The sequence below is a fragment of the Barbus barbus genome (assembly GCF_936440315.1).
Source record: "Barbus barbus genome assembly, chromosome: 4".
NCBI lineage: Eukaryota > Metazoa > Chordata > Actinopteri > Cypriniformes > Cyprinidae > Barbus > Barbus barbus.
This window is the reverse complement of record NC_136732.1, coordinates 27,182,361-27,198,815: the sequence shown is the minus strand read 5'-3', so window position 1 is coordinate 27,198,815 and position 16,455 is coordinate 27,182,361. Positions and strand designations below refer to the sequence as shown.

Sequence of the window (16,455 nt, the reverse complement as noted above, 5' to 3'; positions counted from 1 at the left end):
ATTTGATGGAGGGGGCACAACAATACAATCCTGCTTAGGGCACCCATTTGGCCAGCAGCGGCCCTGACAATGACACAAGGACTTTTCATTCTGATGGCACTGATATGTTCATTGACATAAATACTTTTGGGAGATGAACTATAGATTTTGAGCAAGTTGCAGGCTTTTGCAGGTAATCCATTGTGTGGTGCTGTTCTTTGCAGATATTAAGGATTATTTGATAAGTGCCCCAAAGTGACTGACAAAAACTGTAAAGTTTGAATGTTTTGAAGGTAATACAGTAGAAAAACTATTTTACTCGAGGTGGTTGCTAGGGTGGTGCTATGTTGTTGTTAGGGTACCTGGTTAGTTGTGAGAGTGTTATTATATTATAGTGTTATGATAGGGTGCCCAGGGTTGTTGCTTTGCGGCCTTGTTTTTGACCAGGTAAAAAGGGTGTTGTTTTACACTACCACTGAGAAAGTATGTTATAGACTTCTCATTAAGACCCTAAATAATCTTATCAGCTTGTGGAAATTGGGCATCCAATTACCCCTTTAAGGTCCTTGGGGTGGTTGCTAAGGTGTAGCTATGCGGTTGCTAGGGTACTTAGGGTGGTTGCTTGGGTGTTGCTATGTGGTTGCTAGGGTACTCTGGGTGGTTGCTAGTTTGGTTTGGATTATTGCTATAAAGTTGCTGGTATCATCACTTTGTATGTTTCAGATACTGCACTAGATAGATAGATAGATAGATAGATAGATAGATAGATAGATAGATAGATAGATAGATAGATAGATAGATAGATAGATAGATAGATAGATAGATAGATAGATAGATAGATAGATAGATAGATAGATAGATGCCAGCTTAATAAATTGTTGCAGGCTTCGGTAATAACTTTGATAATTTTAACCTTTCTAAGAATTGTTAGTCATCAACATGAATGCAGTTTCACTTAAGCAGGTGTGAGAAAAAAAAGAGGAAGAGAGACCTGCATACACAGATGCTATAGAATAGATCTAATTTTGACATTCTGAAATTCCTTGGAGAGAACTTAGTCAAATGAAACACTTGCCCAGCATTTTTGCATATATCAGCAAAGCAAAATTACTTTGAAATATATCGATATTGAAATAATTGTAAAGTTTTATTGCAACGCTCCAAATTCTCAGCACATTTCAAGCTACATCATTTTAGATAGACCACAAAATGTAGCTAAACAAGTAAAGTTTGTGAACAAACTTTGAGGTTGGCTTGTAATGTAATGAAAGTGGATCTTAAGTGTATTAATGAGCATTAGTAGTAATGGCTACACATAAAGAGCATGTTGTTACAATTAAATCAGATCACAGAGGGAACAATGTTTACATAAATATTATACATTTCATAGCATGACCATTTGTTTTGAATTGTTTGTAACTCATCAAACTTGTTTGAAACCGCACATGGGTTGTTCAGTTAATTAACGTTTGACTACTATTTTTTTTTTTTTTTTAAATGTCCTTGAGTGCTCAACTAGTTGCAGCTGTTGAATGTGAGATGTGGTGGATCCCCAGAGATGAAATATTTAAATACTTCAACCGAAAACAGAGAAAAACACTGTGAAATGTGATGTGAAACACATTGCAGAAATACCTTAAACTCCAGCTTTCTAGGAACATGTCACTTCTGTGCGGTTTGACTCTTGAGTCTTAATTTCTGAACAACTAAACAAACAGAAAAAATAATTCTAAAAATCAAGATTTTTCTGATCTGCTTGAGATGACACTCCTCAAAACATTCCAATGGAGTTTGAAAGCTTTACTTTATTAATCTGTTAAATTTAGCAGTTTGTCTAAAATTTATAGATTTTTGCCCTCATGCTTTTAGATAAGCAGCAAACACATCAAGACTGAGGTCATGGCTATATATGTATAGCTCATATTCTCACAGTTTTGTATGTTCTGACAGAGCTCTACTAATATCATAGTAACATCTACTGAAAATGCAAGATAATGTCACTTGTAGTAAGAGGCTGATATTTTTGAAGAAGTAATATCTAGATGATTTGACAGAGACATAATAAGTCTTTATTGATGAGTGTGAACTGCATATTTGTCAGTGTCTTCAAGAATGTGTGCACAGAGACAAATTATGTAGTTTCAACAACTCAGTGAGCATATATGTTTTTCAGACAAACTTACAGAAAGACAGGAACAGACAGAGCAAAAATAGATTAGACTAACATTTAATTACAGTCACAAAACAAATAAGAAACCTTGGAGTCTTCACAAGTTCTTTTAATAAATCATCACTGCTTCACCTGGGAAGAAATGTATCTATAATTAAAATCACATTAAAGACATAACGCAATCTAAATTTAAGCATGTTTATAACTGCAACAATATGCATAATACAGTCAAGTAAAAGAGATCCAGAAGTGCTTGTTTAAAATGATCTGTAAATTATGAAGTGACATTTAGATTACCTTGAAGAAGCTGAGTACAGCACTGTAGGTCAGAGAAAAGAGGAAGAGGAAGATGAATGAGGTGGCAGTGGACCAGAGACTTCTGAACTCATCCTCTTCAAGAACATCTTCATTGCAGTCCAGAGCAAAGCCTGTCACTGGCTCAGGTGGCTCCCCTAAAAAAGAAAACACATTTACATGAGACATATGTATTGTAAACACACGTTGTGACAGATATATGAGAATGTAAATCATACATCCTGGATTTAAAGTCCAGTATTATTTAGTTAGTGTTATATAAACTCCTGAGCACATAATGGCTTTATGAACTGCATACATAGACACTTAGTACACACTAAAGAGACAAAGATGCACTATATTATAGCCCTGTCTGTTAGACATTGTTGGTGCATTAGAACATACACTTTATAAAAAATAAACATAGGCATATTATTATATTTATGGTACAGTTATCAAGTAACAGTATTTTCAACTTAGTATCGAATACTGACATATTAATAATACAAGTGCACATAAAACATATCCTATATACCATCTGTATGTTTTATTGATTGAAAAGGTCAATAATTCATTGTGACGCTGATGGTTACCTTTAGAATTGAACAAGTGTCTTTACTAGAGACAGAAAAATATTAAATAAAATATAATTTCTCTAAATACTGAAAACAAAACAGGAGCAGAAAGTAAAGCACACAAAGTTTCTGATTAGGAAAACCACAAGGAAGCTGGACTAAATCATGCAAACACAAATATTTATTGCTTGTAAAACAACACAAAAATGTCATGTTAGAGGAATGGATAGACTAACAGCAGTACAGTAAGCACAGAACAAGACATAAACAAGCTCTATGATAATGTTCTGACAACGTTTTCATAAGAACATATTTACTTACATGAAACATGTAAGTAAATACCAAATTAAACATATAGTCACAAGTGTAATTTGACTTTGATATTTGACCCATGCAGTAAAGTGATACAGACATACAGGCAGAAATATTAATTTACTTACATGCAACATGTAAGTAAATATCAAATTAAACAAATAGTCATGAGTGTAATTTGATTTTGATGTTTGACCCATGCAGTAAAGAACAGACAGAAATATGCACAAAAACAATAATAATAAAAAAAGATACATAATCAACATAAGTGAGCAACAGGACAAAAGCAATGAAACAGAACAACTGATGAAGTGCTTGAACATTATTCACATAAAGATTCTTGCTTTTTACTTTTGCTTGTTGCAGCTTGTAATGGAGATTGTGCATCAGGGATGTTGGCATGTTTGACTGCGCAGGTGATGGAGGTTTGGAGATGTTCATACTTTTCTTTAGTTATTGTTAGGATGCTGAGAACAGACGTGGAGTTCCCTTTATCGATGGTAGCACTGATTTTGCTCTCTATGTAAGACTCATCACCCACTTTCCACATGATTTTGACATCGCTGGTTTTAGGGTTGGTGACCTCACACACATGAGAGATATGATCTGTGTCAATTCTATCAGGTTTGTAAATGAAAATACTGGGGTTCTTTCCATCTGAATTGAAAGAGAGAATAAAGGTTTTTTAAACAAACAGAAAATCACATAATATTGAATAACAATAATGTATCAAGGCAGTCTAGCCTTTTTAACTGCGAAAGCATTTCAAATGGTCTTGCAGGCAAAAAAAAATGTTTACAACCTTTCAGCATTTATAACTGCACATAGAGCCACTAAGTAAATTATAAGTTTTACACTGACTTATCTCCTTTATTAAAACTGATCTCCTGCTTGATTTCTATAGCCCCGTTTCCACAGCAGGAACTTTCACCAGGAACTAGGAGGACTTTGGGCCTTTACTCGGTGTGTTTCCACCGCAGGAACCAGGATCTAAATAAAGTTCTGGGTAAAAATTTGTCCCTCTCGCGAGGTAGTACTTTTTCAAAGGTCCGGAATTTTTGTCGCTGAACATGCTGATTGGTTGAGTTCACGCAGCATTATTTCAACCACAATATAATCGCATTAATTTCTAAATATTATTGTATTGTGTCATAAATGTATTTTTAAAAGTATTTCAGGCGATAATGTAGTTGTTTAAAACTCAAATCAGCGGTTTATTTATAAAAACAGCGCCTATGTTTCATCGATTTAGGAGACGTGAGCTCCACGCGATCACCGGGCGCTCAGTGCTCATGTACCCGCCGAGAGCATCCTAAACTCCGCTAGTCCTTCTGACATTTGCCGCTGCATGGCTCTGGTGTCTCTGTAGCGGTTAAACATAACATTCGTTTTGGGTAAATCTAACAGGTAATCTTTGGTCTTTATACTAATCATATGTTAAAATAAAAATGAAAATAGGCAATGTTTGATATAATATTTAGTTTCATTGTAATATGTACGTTCCCTGAACTACATTTCTGTGGCTATTAATGTTTAAATGAAAACGAAAATCGGAAGTGATGTTTGATATCATATTTCGTCTTACTGTAAATACAGTGAGGAAAATTGCAGCAGCCAAGGCGAGCTGACTGATGTAATCAAGTACGCTGCTGTTTGCAGACAGTAACAGGTCTGGGGGGGGAAAAATAAGTTCCTGATACAAATTGCACTACGTAATTTCGGTGGAATAGCGGCTTATGTCATTTGTGTCACATATTTTTTTTATAGACCGTGAAATGTCAATAGTAAACTCGACTTTTGGTCTCACATCAGTGTTATTCACTGTACATGACACTGTATCTTTTATATCTCCAGAAACAACAACAGCTTCCAAGACAAATGTATAATTTACAAATATTTCTCTCTGAACTGATGGCTTCAGTGTCAGTGCAGATGGGTCTGATGGTGGGGTTGTCAATATATAGGAGACAGCAGAGAGGTCAGGAAAAGCAAAATAAAACAGTGCAACATGCTTTTTTTTAAGTAAGCACAGGATGCTCTTATAGTTGAGTTTGAACATCAGTGTTAAATGTTGTATAGTTTTATTATTATTGTTATTATTATTAATAATATTAATATTATTATTTTATTTAGTTTATACAGAAGGAATCCAACACGCCATTGTATTTCCTGGCATGGGGTTAGGATTTTTTTTTTTTTTTTTTTTTTTTTTTTAATGAAAGCCTAAGTCCACTTTTATTATTCATTGATGGATGAAATCATGTGTCCTATCATGTGCTTTTCTGTTCTAATGTTTTTAGACTCAATTGATATAAATTCATAGCTGTTCTTAGCTGGTCACTGACATCGGATTTCAGACAAGTGCTTGACATGCACAAAAATAAAAAGCAGGTTCATTGGTGTTAAATAATTAAAACAATGATTTGACAAAACTATAAGCATGTGCTAAAATGTCTATTCAAACCTAAGCCTCCACTAAGAAACATCATAATCTTGACCCAACATCAAGATACAACAGAGAGACACATTAAGTAAAATGACCAATGTAAAATGTCAGACATTTCAGAGATGTGACTTACCTGGAACTGCAGGAACTTTAGGAACTGCAGGAACTGCAGGAATTTCAACCTCTAGTGAGCCATTATTTGAAGCCTTACATTTGTATGGTTTTTTAGGATCCAAATCGCTTTTTTTCACGCGCATATGGCTGATTTTGGTATACTCTCCATTCCCCCCGAATGCTGGATACTGCACGACCTCACTCAACTCCTTCGTAGCATAATCCGTCCATTTGAAAGTAAGTGAGTCCGCAGGTGAGAAACCTCTTGCCAAGCAGCCAACGGTGACGAACCCATCAGAATCAGGAGTACACTGAGACAAGGCGAAGATTGACTTTGGTGGAGATTCCACAGCTGTAGAGACAATACATTTGGACCAAATAGAAACAAGTATTTCGATGAGTCGCATATTAAAACACAAAATCTTGCGAATTAGGTCAAATATATTTTTTTCTTGGATGCTGTAATAAATAAAGTGTTAGCCTATATATCTAAACTGATTTATTACTGGAAATTTTGACTGCATGGATTACTTTTCAGTTAGTTTCAAATGAATCGTTCACATAACCTATGAAAAGTTAAAACAAATATAACACTTTAGTATAGGAACCAATTCTCAGGCTATTAGTTGTTTATTATCATGTCTATTATTAACATATTGACTGTTTATTAGTGATTATCGTCAATTTGATTTCACAGATACTATTTAAACTAAACTGATCTACACATGACATCTCTGAATTCAATAATGAAATGCCTTAACTGAAAATTGAGTGTTTAATCTTATTTCTATACATTACTGCACTCTATCCTCCAATTTGATACTGTTAAGTGCTCTTGACACAATCTGTAATGTTAAAAGCACTATATAAATAAAGGTGACTTGACTTTATAAAGCACATATTCTGCATGACGATATTCTACATTCCTTAACCCGATCCGATATACCTAAACTTAACAACTACCTTACTAACTTAAAATAAAATTAGGAGTATAATTAATGCAAAAGTCGTAGTTAATGGTTTTTTAATAGCGAGAATTGGACCTTAAAATAAAGTATGATCCAACGAACAAAAGAAAACTGAGAATTAATGTATATATAGCCTACACACATAATATATATATATATATATATATATATATATATATATATATATATATATATATATATATATATATATATATATATATATAGCATTATTGTAACATTGAATAATTTGAAGAGATAATTAGCCTAAATCAATTTGTAATTATATTAAAAAGCGGTCGGGTATCGACATAGGACCCACGACGGTGTTTTACTTAGGCCTATTTATTTATTTAGAACTGAATTTGTATTTTAGAAAATGTATTTTCTTAGTAATAGCGGAATTCAGTTTATTATTTTAAAATAAAAAATTTAGGCCTAGTGGTCACAGCAGTGTAAAAAGTTTAAACGCACGAGACACGTTGCAGTCTAGTTATTTAGTCATATTTAGCTGTTTTCAGCTTCTAATATTTGCACAGATTAACAACACTTGCGAGAACAATTAACAGTTAAAGTAGTTGTTTAACAATAAAACATTTTAAAACAGTTATTATTGTTCGTTTTTAGCAGCTAGGCCTATACAACGAAACATTATAAAATTATATAGCCCAGTCTTTAATATTTTCTAATGGAATAACCATTCATTTGACAACAATCAATAGAAAACTCTTAAAATATAATAAGAAAACTGTAAATAATAACACATGCATGTGGCATTTTGTCTTATTTTACGATACAGCTGTCCATGCAATTAATAATAAAATCTTACTGTTTGTTACGGTGACTTTGGTGCCGCTTCCCCAGTAGTCGAAAGCCCAGCTACACAATATTATTTTAATGTTACAGCGCAGAATAAAAATGCGACTCAGAAATGCTCAGGATCTGTTAAATGACCTGTAGCCGATTCGTTGTTTTATCTGAATGCGCATGTCATTAAATTATGTCAGATTTAATTATTCCGTTTCTAGCAAAACTCTAAAGACATGTCCCGACTTTAATTGTCCTAATCGTAGAGACAATATCCAAATAAATGTTGCGTATATATATAACTTTTTGACAAATTAGCCTACCAGTCACAATTTTTCGTACTTAAATCAGATTTTGTTTTAGTAGGTTTTTCTTACCTGACGAGACGGTGACCTTGGTTCCTTTCCCCCAGTAGTCAAAAGCATTGTCACACTGACCGTTTTACCCATGGATATTGTACAAAAATAGCTATTATGCACGCTCGTATGACACGTCACTTTTATTTATTATCCTAAGCCACAAATTTATTGATCATTTTAATTCAGTCTAATTTTTTTTCTTGCAAAACGGACAAGCGGTCTGTACATAGTTTTCCTATTAGGGTATATTTAAAATGCATGTCAACGTTTATGAAAGATTTGAAGTTTACTTCTTACCAGATGTCACTGTGACCTTGGTTCCTTTCCCCCAGTAGTCAAAGGCAACGTAGTCACAGTGATGCTTTTAATTTATTCGGTGCACAAAAACGTTTAAAAATACCAGCAAATCCAGCTACAACCCTATTTAGTCATAATTAAATGCAACATTGTCCATGATTAATTTTTTTAACTAGTTGACTAAAAAGTCTGTTACTAAACATGCATTTTTTTCTCTAACTAAACAAAAATCTGACTTCTTACCTGATGTTACAGTCACCGTTGTTCCCTTTCCCCAGTATTCAAAGGCACCGTCACAACGAGAATATTTACGATAAGAGCCATACCATTACCCTAACAGTACATTTACATTGTCTTTTCTTAGGCCTACGTTATCAGCTAGTTTTTAGACATTTTAGTGCGCACTTTCTTTAATCTGAGAGTTTTACTCGATATTGTTTACGACACACATTGTAAATACGCTGTATGTTATTTGTGGCAAAACCAATTACCTGATCTTCAAAACTGTATAAAAATGGAATAACAGAGAGTCTCAACAATATCTTACCTGAGGAAACGGTGACTTTGGTTCCTTTCCCCCAGTAGTCGAAGTAGACACAGTGACTGGTGCCTTTGAGTTACTAACCAAAAACCCACAAGAAGAAGCAATGTTCATGTGATCAAACCTCAAAGCCGACTTTTGTTATTTTACCTTTCTTTTACAGTTTTTTTGGATTGCTTACACACTAAAATTAAAAGTAGTACACTATTAGCAAAACCTTACACTCAAGAAGCAAAACATCAGCCCATATTTGCACAACTATAAGCACATTGTCAACCTCACACTTGTTGCAAAACTCTACACACAGTGATTTGCAAAACACTAAACACACTTAACATACATTACACACAAAAATCTATCATGAAGTCACTTCCTTGCAATACCAAAGCACTGACTGTCAAATTACCGCACCGTCCAACCAATTGGTTCAACACAGTCATCAGGTGTGCAAACACTTGTTTGCTTAATTGTAGACACACCAATCAGGTGTATAAGCACTATAAAAAGCAGCAGGTGAGTTCATCGGTCTTCAAGCACAATGGAAAGAGTCAGAGAAAGAGTAAGACGACGACGAGGAGGAGGAGGAAGGGGAGGAAGAGGAATCAACAGAGGAAGAGGAAGAGATGGAGGTCATGCTGGAGGTAGAGGAAGAGGAAGAGGAAGAGGAAGACAAGAAGGTGCTCAAAGAGGACACAATCTGACAAATGAGATCCGCACAACACTGCTTGACCACGTTGTCAACCACGGCCTGACGCTGAGGGAGGCTGGACTGCGAGTACAGCCAAATCTAAGCCGATACACAGTGGCAAGTGTGATAAGAACATTTCGACTGGAAAATAGGTATTGTAAAAATATCACCATATCAAAAACATCTGCACGGTTTCAGTAACTGCTTACAGTACTGTATTCTATGCAGTATCAGCACTTCTGTTACCTTTTCCTGTGAAATTACTGTACTATTGTATACTGTTTTTTTTTTCTACATAGGATTGAGGGTCAGGAACGACAAGGGGGAAGGCCTCCTATGTTCACAGAACAGCAAGAGAGGGAGATAGTAAACATGGTTTGGGCCAACAATGCTATGACACTCAATCAGCTCCAAGCTAACATTGTCAATAACCATGCCAGTTTCAACGATATCCATCAGGTCTCAACATCAACACTGGCACGCATCCTAAAAAAAAAAACATATTCAAATGAAGCAAATTTATCGAGTGCCTTTCGAGCGCAATTCCGAAAGGGTGAAACGACTGCGGCATGATTATGCAGAGGTATGTATTCACTTTAGCAGTGTGATCTTGCATACTGTCTCATAATCTTTTACTGTACTGTAATATGTATACTAGATCTACACTGAACTACACAATTTTGCCTGACACTGTTCTTCAGGGAGTTTTACGAATGGATGGAGAGGAGATCCAGCATGAGTTCATTTACGTAGATGAGGCTGGGTTCAACCTGACGAGAACACGAAGGAGGGGAAGAAACCTCATTGGCCACAGGGCTATAGTCAATGTCCCAGGGCAACGTGGGGGTAATATAACACTCTGTGCAGCCATTACACAGAATGGGGTCCTCCACCGCCATGCCCATATGGGCCCTTACAACACAGCACTCATACTTACATTCTTGGACCAATTGCACAACATAACAGCAGCAAATCAAATCGATCATATGCAATACATTGTTGTCTGGGACAATGTGTCTTTCCACCGCTCTGCTCTGGTTCAGAACTGGTTTCAGCAACATCCACATTTCACCGTCCTATATCTTCCACCATACTCTCCATTCCTCAACCCTATAGAAGAGTTTTTCTCGGCATGGCGGTGGAAGGTATATGATCTCCGTCTCCAGGCTGAGGTACCCCTCATCCAAGCCATGGAGGAGGCCTGTGACCAGATGGAGGTAGCAGCAATGCAAGGATGGATTCGTCATTCAAGACGTTTCTTTCCAAGGTGTCTTGCTAATGACAACATTGCCTGCGCTGTTGATGAAATTCTCTGGCCAGATCCAGCTAGGCGACGAGACCATGTCTAGTTTTTTTGTTGTTCTTTTTGTAACCGTAAACTTACAGTACAATACGTAAAGTGACATTTTGTTACAGTATTATGAATCTCCGTGTCAACATTTTGGGCGTGTTGAGAAATAAATGAGTTTCTTCAGTCTGCAACATTGGTCTTGTGTAGTGTTTGGTGGATTTACTTTATATTTGTACTTTGTTGATGGTAGCCTACTCTAATCATAGGGAAGTAGAAGCGCTAAAAGTGTTTTAGGTTTATCACAGCAGAGTGTAACTCGTGCAAACAGAGTATAGTAACATGTGAAACGTGTGTTTCATATGGTAACAAAGTGTGGTTTTTAAACAGAAGTGTATAGTTTTTACAAGAGTGTTTAATTATGCAAAGGATCTGTAGTGTTTTGCTAATTGGGTGTGTGGTTGTGCTAATTGTGTGTAGTGTTTTGAACACACGGGCCCTGTTTTGAAAATCGTGCTTAAGCAATCCAAAAAAACTGTAAATGGATTCAAACATCTCTTCATCCTGCCTTTCTGTAGCTGCCCTCCAGTGTCAGTCAGAAATATGATTTGCACTAAAGATAGCACTAATGCTCTATACTATCCAAAACATTAAGACATTGATATTATAATGTGAAACCATTTAGGCTATAATAACCTTAACCAAACCCTTCCTGCATCTGCCCCTACTAATAATAAAAAATAAAAAAAACTTTGAGATACTCTTATAAGTTTGGCATCATTTATTGTCATTCATTCATTAATTCATACACACACATGCCTACATACATACAAACAATCAACTGTTAATTCTGGTCCTTGAAATATAAAATCTTTTTTTATTTAAAAGTAAAAACATTATTTTTACTTTCAGCAACACCTTGTAGGATGCAAACAACAAATGCATTAACCACCGTTATCATGGGAAATCCTATAACAGCTGAAAAGATCCTTCAGCAAAGATATATCTTTCTTCAATGGACATTCAAACTGATGTTTTATTGTGAATATGAGACTGGGCTGAAGAATGAATGCGGTATCAGATACAAGTGAAACTCGCTCAGTCCTTCTCTCTCTCATAATGCTCTACATAATACAGTAAACTGTTCACTTCAGTGAAGCAACCCAACATTCCTTTGTTAGTTCTGAAGTGACATTTTCTATTTAGTAATAGAGGCTTAGGCTCATCTGATAAACTGTCAACCTGAGATTTGAATCAGTGGCAGAAGGAAGTAGTGTTTAAGACACTCCTATTTATTTACATACATGTGCTGTCAAACTTTTGTAAAACCGCAATATCACACGAGTAGCCATGGGTTCATATCAGAATCACATATGTGCTGATGTGGAGCCATTTTGCACAGCTACACTGTAAAAAAAAAAAAAATGAGATTGATTTTACTTCTAAAAACTGTACAATTAACAACATTTTTTTCTGTAAAATTATATGAATTGTTCAATTAGATATTTTACAGTTTATTATAATAGTATGGGAACTGTTAATATATACATTAAAAACTATTTTCTATTAAGTTTTTCTCGATTGCTAAGACACATTTCTTGAAAGCTGCTATCCTTTTCTCTAAACTGTGAACACAAAACCCAATTTTCAAGCTACATTCATAAAAACTCTTCTTACAAAACCAAACTTTCACCTCAAAACAGTTCAATCTGTGCTCAAAACTGAACTATGTTGTCAAATCGTGCCCCGAGTCAATCAAAATTAAAAACACTACTGAACAGTCACTAAACACTACGTAGAAAAATAGAAAACACACTGCTCAGGACATGAAGCTGGAGAAATAAATGTTTATTGTTCACTGTAGGCTAAATGCATGTTGCAAAACAAAGAAAACCTGTGCATAGCACTTGTACAAAAAGACAAAACAGAAATCTTGTGCATTTACACGTAGCACTTGTAAAAACAAACAGAAATCTTATGCGTTTGCCACTTGTGTACAGTAAGCCCATGTAAAAATAAAGTACAAAAATATACATGGAATACTAAGCCTACAAACAGTTAGACCAACCCTCCATTACAATACTACAGTACATTGGTACAGTGATGTACTGAAACATTTACTTACAGTATACTGTGGTACAGTATATAGAGCTGGTAAGTCCCGCCCATCCGTAAAACCCCACAGGACCTCTAGATTGAAAAATCGTGGTGAAAAATAATTATTTTCTCACATTCACTTGCATTGACGGTTTTTCAATCTAGAGGTCCAGTGGGGTTTTACGGATGGGCGAGACTTACCAGCTCTATAGTATGTCATACAGTAATTGCTGTCAACATTTACATACTGTACTATAATGTCAAAAAAGGTAATTACCTGTTCTGTTCTCTAAATCTTCGGATTATGGTGGACACAGTGAATCTACTGATGCTTGGTTGTACCCTTTGTCCAGCCTCCCTCATGCTCATACCATGGACAAGAACATGGTCAATCACAGTAGCTCTGATTTCATCAGATATTACTGTTCTTTGTCTTCGCTGACCATCTCGACCTCCTCTCACACGAACTCTTCCTCTCAGATTTCTATCCATTGTAGGGCCTCACAAACCAGTGCTCTCTGAACTGGCTTACTGTATATGTTCCCTCACATCATTAGCCACAAGTGTGATCAGTTTTGAGTTGTTGTGTTCAAGTGGTGACACCTGTGCTTTAATTGTGTTTGACTTTTGTCACCTGTGCTCACCATTATGCAGCACGGGTGCATCACAATGAAAATGTGTTGGAAAGTTGTGTCTAAACAGGTGAAAAGGGCTTATGGTTTTGCCAAAAGAGTGATTGATTCAATCAGTGGGTTCAGGCAACTTAGCATTTGTTCAGACAATAGGGTTTAGTGTTTTAGCAATTGAGAAAAACTGTAAGTTTTTACAATATTTTTTTTTAATATATATTAAAATATATTTTACGGGTTTGTGATTGTAGAATTAAAAGCTCGACGACGGAATAAATGAACAAAGGAGGCTGGAGCAGAGCCAGGACAGGGAGGCGACATGGGAGGCCATGGCGGATCCGGGGACTCGGGAGGCCATGGCCTGGCCACACAGGCTGTGACTATATGCCCCCCCCAAAAAAAAAATCCATTGAGGAGGAGCAGGCACTTGAGGGCGCTCTGGAGGAGCGGGGCTGGACGGGACCAGCGGAGACGCAGGAGAGCTGGACGGGACCAGCACTGGAGGGCACTTGCGAGGAGCAGGCACTGGAGGGCACTTGCGAGGAGCAGGCACTGGAGGGCACTTGCAAGGAGTGGAGCTGGCTGACTTGGGGAACTCAGGAGACGAAGGGCTGGACGGGACCAGCTGAGACGAGGGAGATTCTTGGGTCAGAATGGACGCAGCAAACTCCAGCGGTACCGCTATATACAGGATCGCTGGAACAAGTGTTGGTGGGCCTGCCATACTCTCTGTAGGTGGCGGCGGAACCACCTTTGCCGCGGGCGGAGGAAGCAGGCTGAATGTCCCCGGACCTCTCTTGCGGGGAACCAAAATCAGCCGCCTCCTCATCTTCTGTGTAGGTCTCAGCTTCTGTTACGGGCTTGTGCTTGTAGAATTAAAAGAGCTCGACATAGGAATAAATGAACTAAGGATACTTTTATTTTAACATCAACACACTCTCCATTAAACAACATTAAGCTGAGACAAAGACAAAGGGAGAACTGAGGACTTATAAAAGAACGGAAACAAAGGAACAAACGAGATGATTAATATAACACAGGTGATGAGAATGATAATTAACTAATGACTGGAAACTAGAACAGGAAATACCAAATAAGGGAAAACAGGAACTAAACGGAAACAGACAGATGACAATTTTACAGTTACAGTGTTTTTTTTGTTTTTGTTTTAAGTTGCTTAGACACTAAAAGTGATACTTGAGGCCCACTTAGAGAAACCATTCACTCATATACCTAATCTTTAGACCAAGTCTGCAAAATTATAAGCACATTACATGCTTTAAACTCTGTTTGATATTGTAAAACAAACTTTTTGCAAAACTCTAAACACAGTAATCTACATTACACACATTATTCGAAACTAACAACTCTTTTGTTTAATTTGGGAAACACTGCCATTTTACAGTTTTTTAAACAAGCATTGCTCAATACTGAAGTCACATTTTCAAAACTGTTCACACATCCAGCGATACAGTCTATGTGTACCAAACTGTGAATAATTTTTCATTGCTTTCAGACAAAATGCATGCAATGACCACATTTTTCAAAATTCACAAAAACTTTTGTGGTACATACTCCACAACTGGCAAAATACTATACATTTTCAGCACATTTTTCAAATGCTAACAAACTGCTTTGAAAACTGATAAAAGCACATTCAAATCAGAACAATGGCAAACTCTATCCATTTCTTTAGGAATTACTGTATATTGAAATATAAAATCTTAGCAGAATATTTATGATATTAAATAATAATTATTCCAAACACAACTAAATGCAATTTCAGCTGAAAGGCAAGAGAGATGTCCTATTTTTAGTCTTTTCTTCTTCTTCTTCTTCCTCCTTCCTTCTTTTCTTTCTATCTTTTTTCTTTTTCTTTCTTTCGTTCTTTCTTCTTATCTTTTGCTAAATGGATGGCTTTGGAAGGATTTTGTTTGGAAACATGGATCAAGGAAGACAGTCTTGATAGTGAGGAGTCTATCAGTTATCTCCTCAAGAGGCTCGAAAGGCGCCCTACTCAGAGCCTCCAATACCACAGCCAAGTCCCACGTAGGGACTCGTGGTCGCACCGGAGGCTTCAGCCTCAGCGCACTGCGGAGGAAACGTATCACCAGGGGTTGTCTGCCCACTGACTGGCCATCGATAAGGGCGTGGTATGACGAAATAGCAGCCACGTAGACCTTGATCGTGGAGTGGGTTAACCCTGCGGAGAACCGGGCCTGCAGGAACTCCAGCACTGTACCAACTGGGCAGTTAACTGGGTCAAATTGGCGGTCTCCGCACCAGGAAGTGAAGAGTTTCCACTTCAGGGCATACAGTTTCCTCGTAGAGGGAGCTCTGGATTGAAGGAGGGTCTCAACAACCTCAGTTGACAGACCGGAAGCTACGAGTTGCGCCCCCTCAGAGGCCAAACCCACAGCTTCCATAGCTCCGGGCGGGGGTGCACAATGGTGCCCCCTGCCTGTGAGAGGAGATCTCTTCTGACAGGCACCGGCCACGGGGTGCCGTCGAGAAGAGCAATCAGGTCCGAGAACCATACTCGGCCCGGCCAGAACGGCGCTACTAGCAGTAGACTGACCGCGTCCCGGCGCACTCTCTCCAGAACTCCCGGGAGCAAAACGATCGGGGGGAAGGCGTACAGACGCAGCCTCGGCCACGTCTGCACCATAGCGTCCAGACCCAGCGGGGCTGGCGGAGCTAGAGAGAACCAGAGGGGACATTGCGCTGACTCTCGAGTGGCGAAGAGGTCCACCTGTGCCTGGCCAAAGACCTTCCAGATCTGCTTCACCACCTCTGGGTGAAGCATCCATTCCCCGGGCCTCAGCCCCTGCCTCGACAGAACGTCTGCTCCCACGTTGAGATGCCCAGGGATGTGAACAGCTCTCAAGGATAGG

The 16,455-nt window shown here is 37.6% G+C and overlaps 1 protein-coding gene and 1 gene segment (V, D, J or C); both read right to left on the bottom strand.

Annotated features, from left to right (window-relative positions):
- The window catches only part of LOC306868774 (uncharacterized protein), a 280,152-nt gene that overhangs the window by 52,183 nt on the left and 211,514 nt on the right, over positions 1–16,455 (bottom strand). For 6 of the 9 annotated variants that reach the window (XM_079415129.1, XM_079415131.1, XM_079415130.1 and 3 more), the window contains exon 3: positions 8,866–8,921. The exons of 2 other annotated variants lie outside the window; for them this stretch is intronic. In XM_079415129.1, the coding sequence (XP_079271255.1) occupies positions 8,866–8,921 (56 nt within the window). Of the gene's footprint in view, positions 1–8,865; positions 8,929–16,455 lie in introns of all 9 variants that reach the window. One more of the 9 variants, XM_079415134.1, reaches the window with a different exon arrangement.
- On the bottom strand, positions 1,115–8,604 carry LOC306868803 (immunoglobulin heavy constant gamma 2-like). The segment is given in 5 exons: positions 8,562–8,604; positions 5,910–6,242; positions 3,682–3,987; positions 2,447–2,601; positions 1,115–2,281 (listed from the first exon to the last, which is right to left on the bottom strand).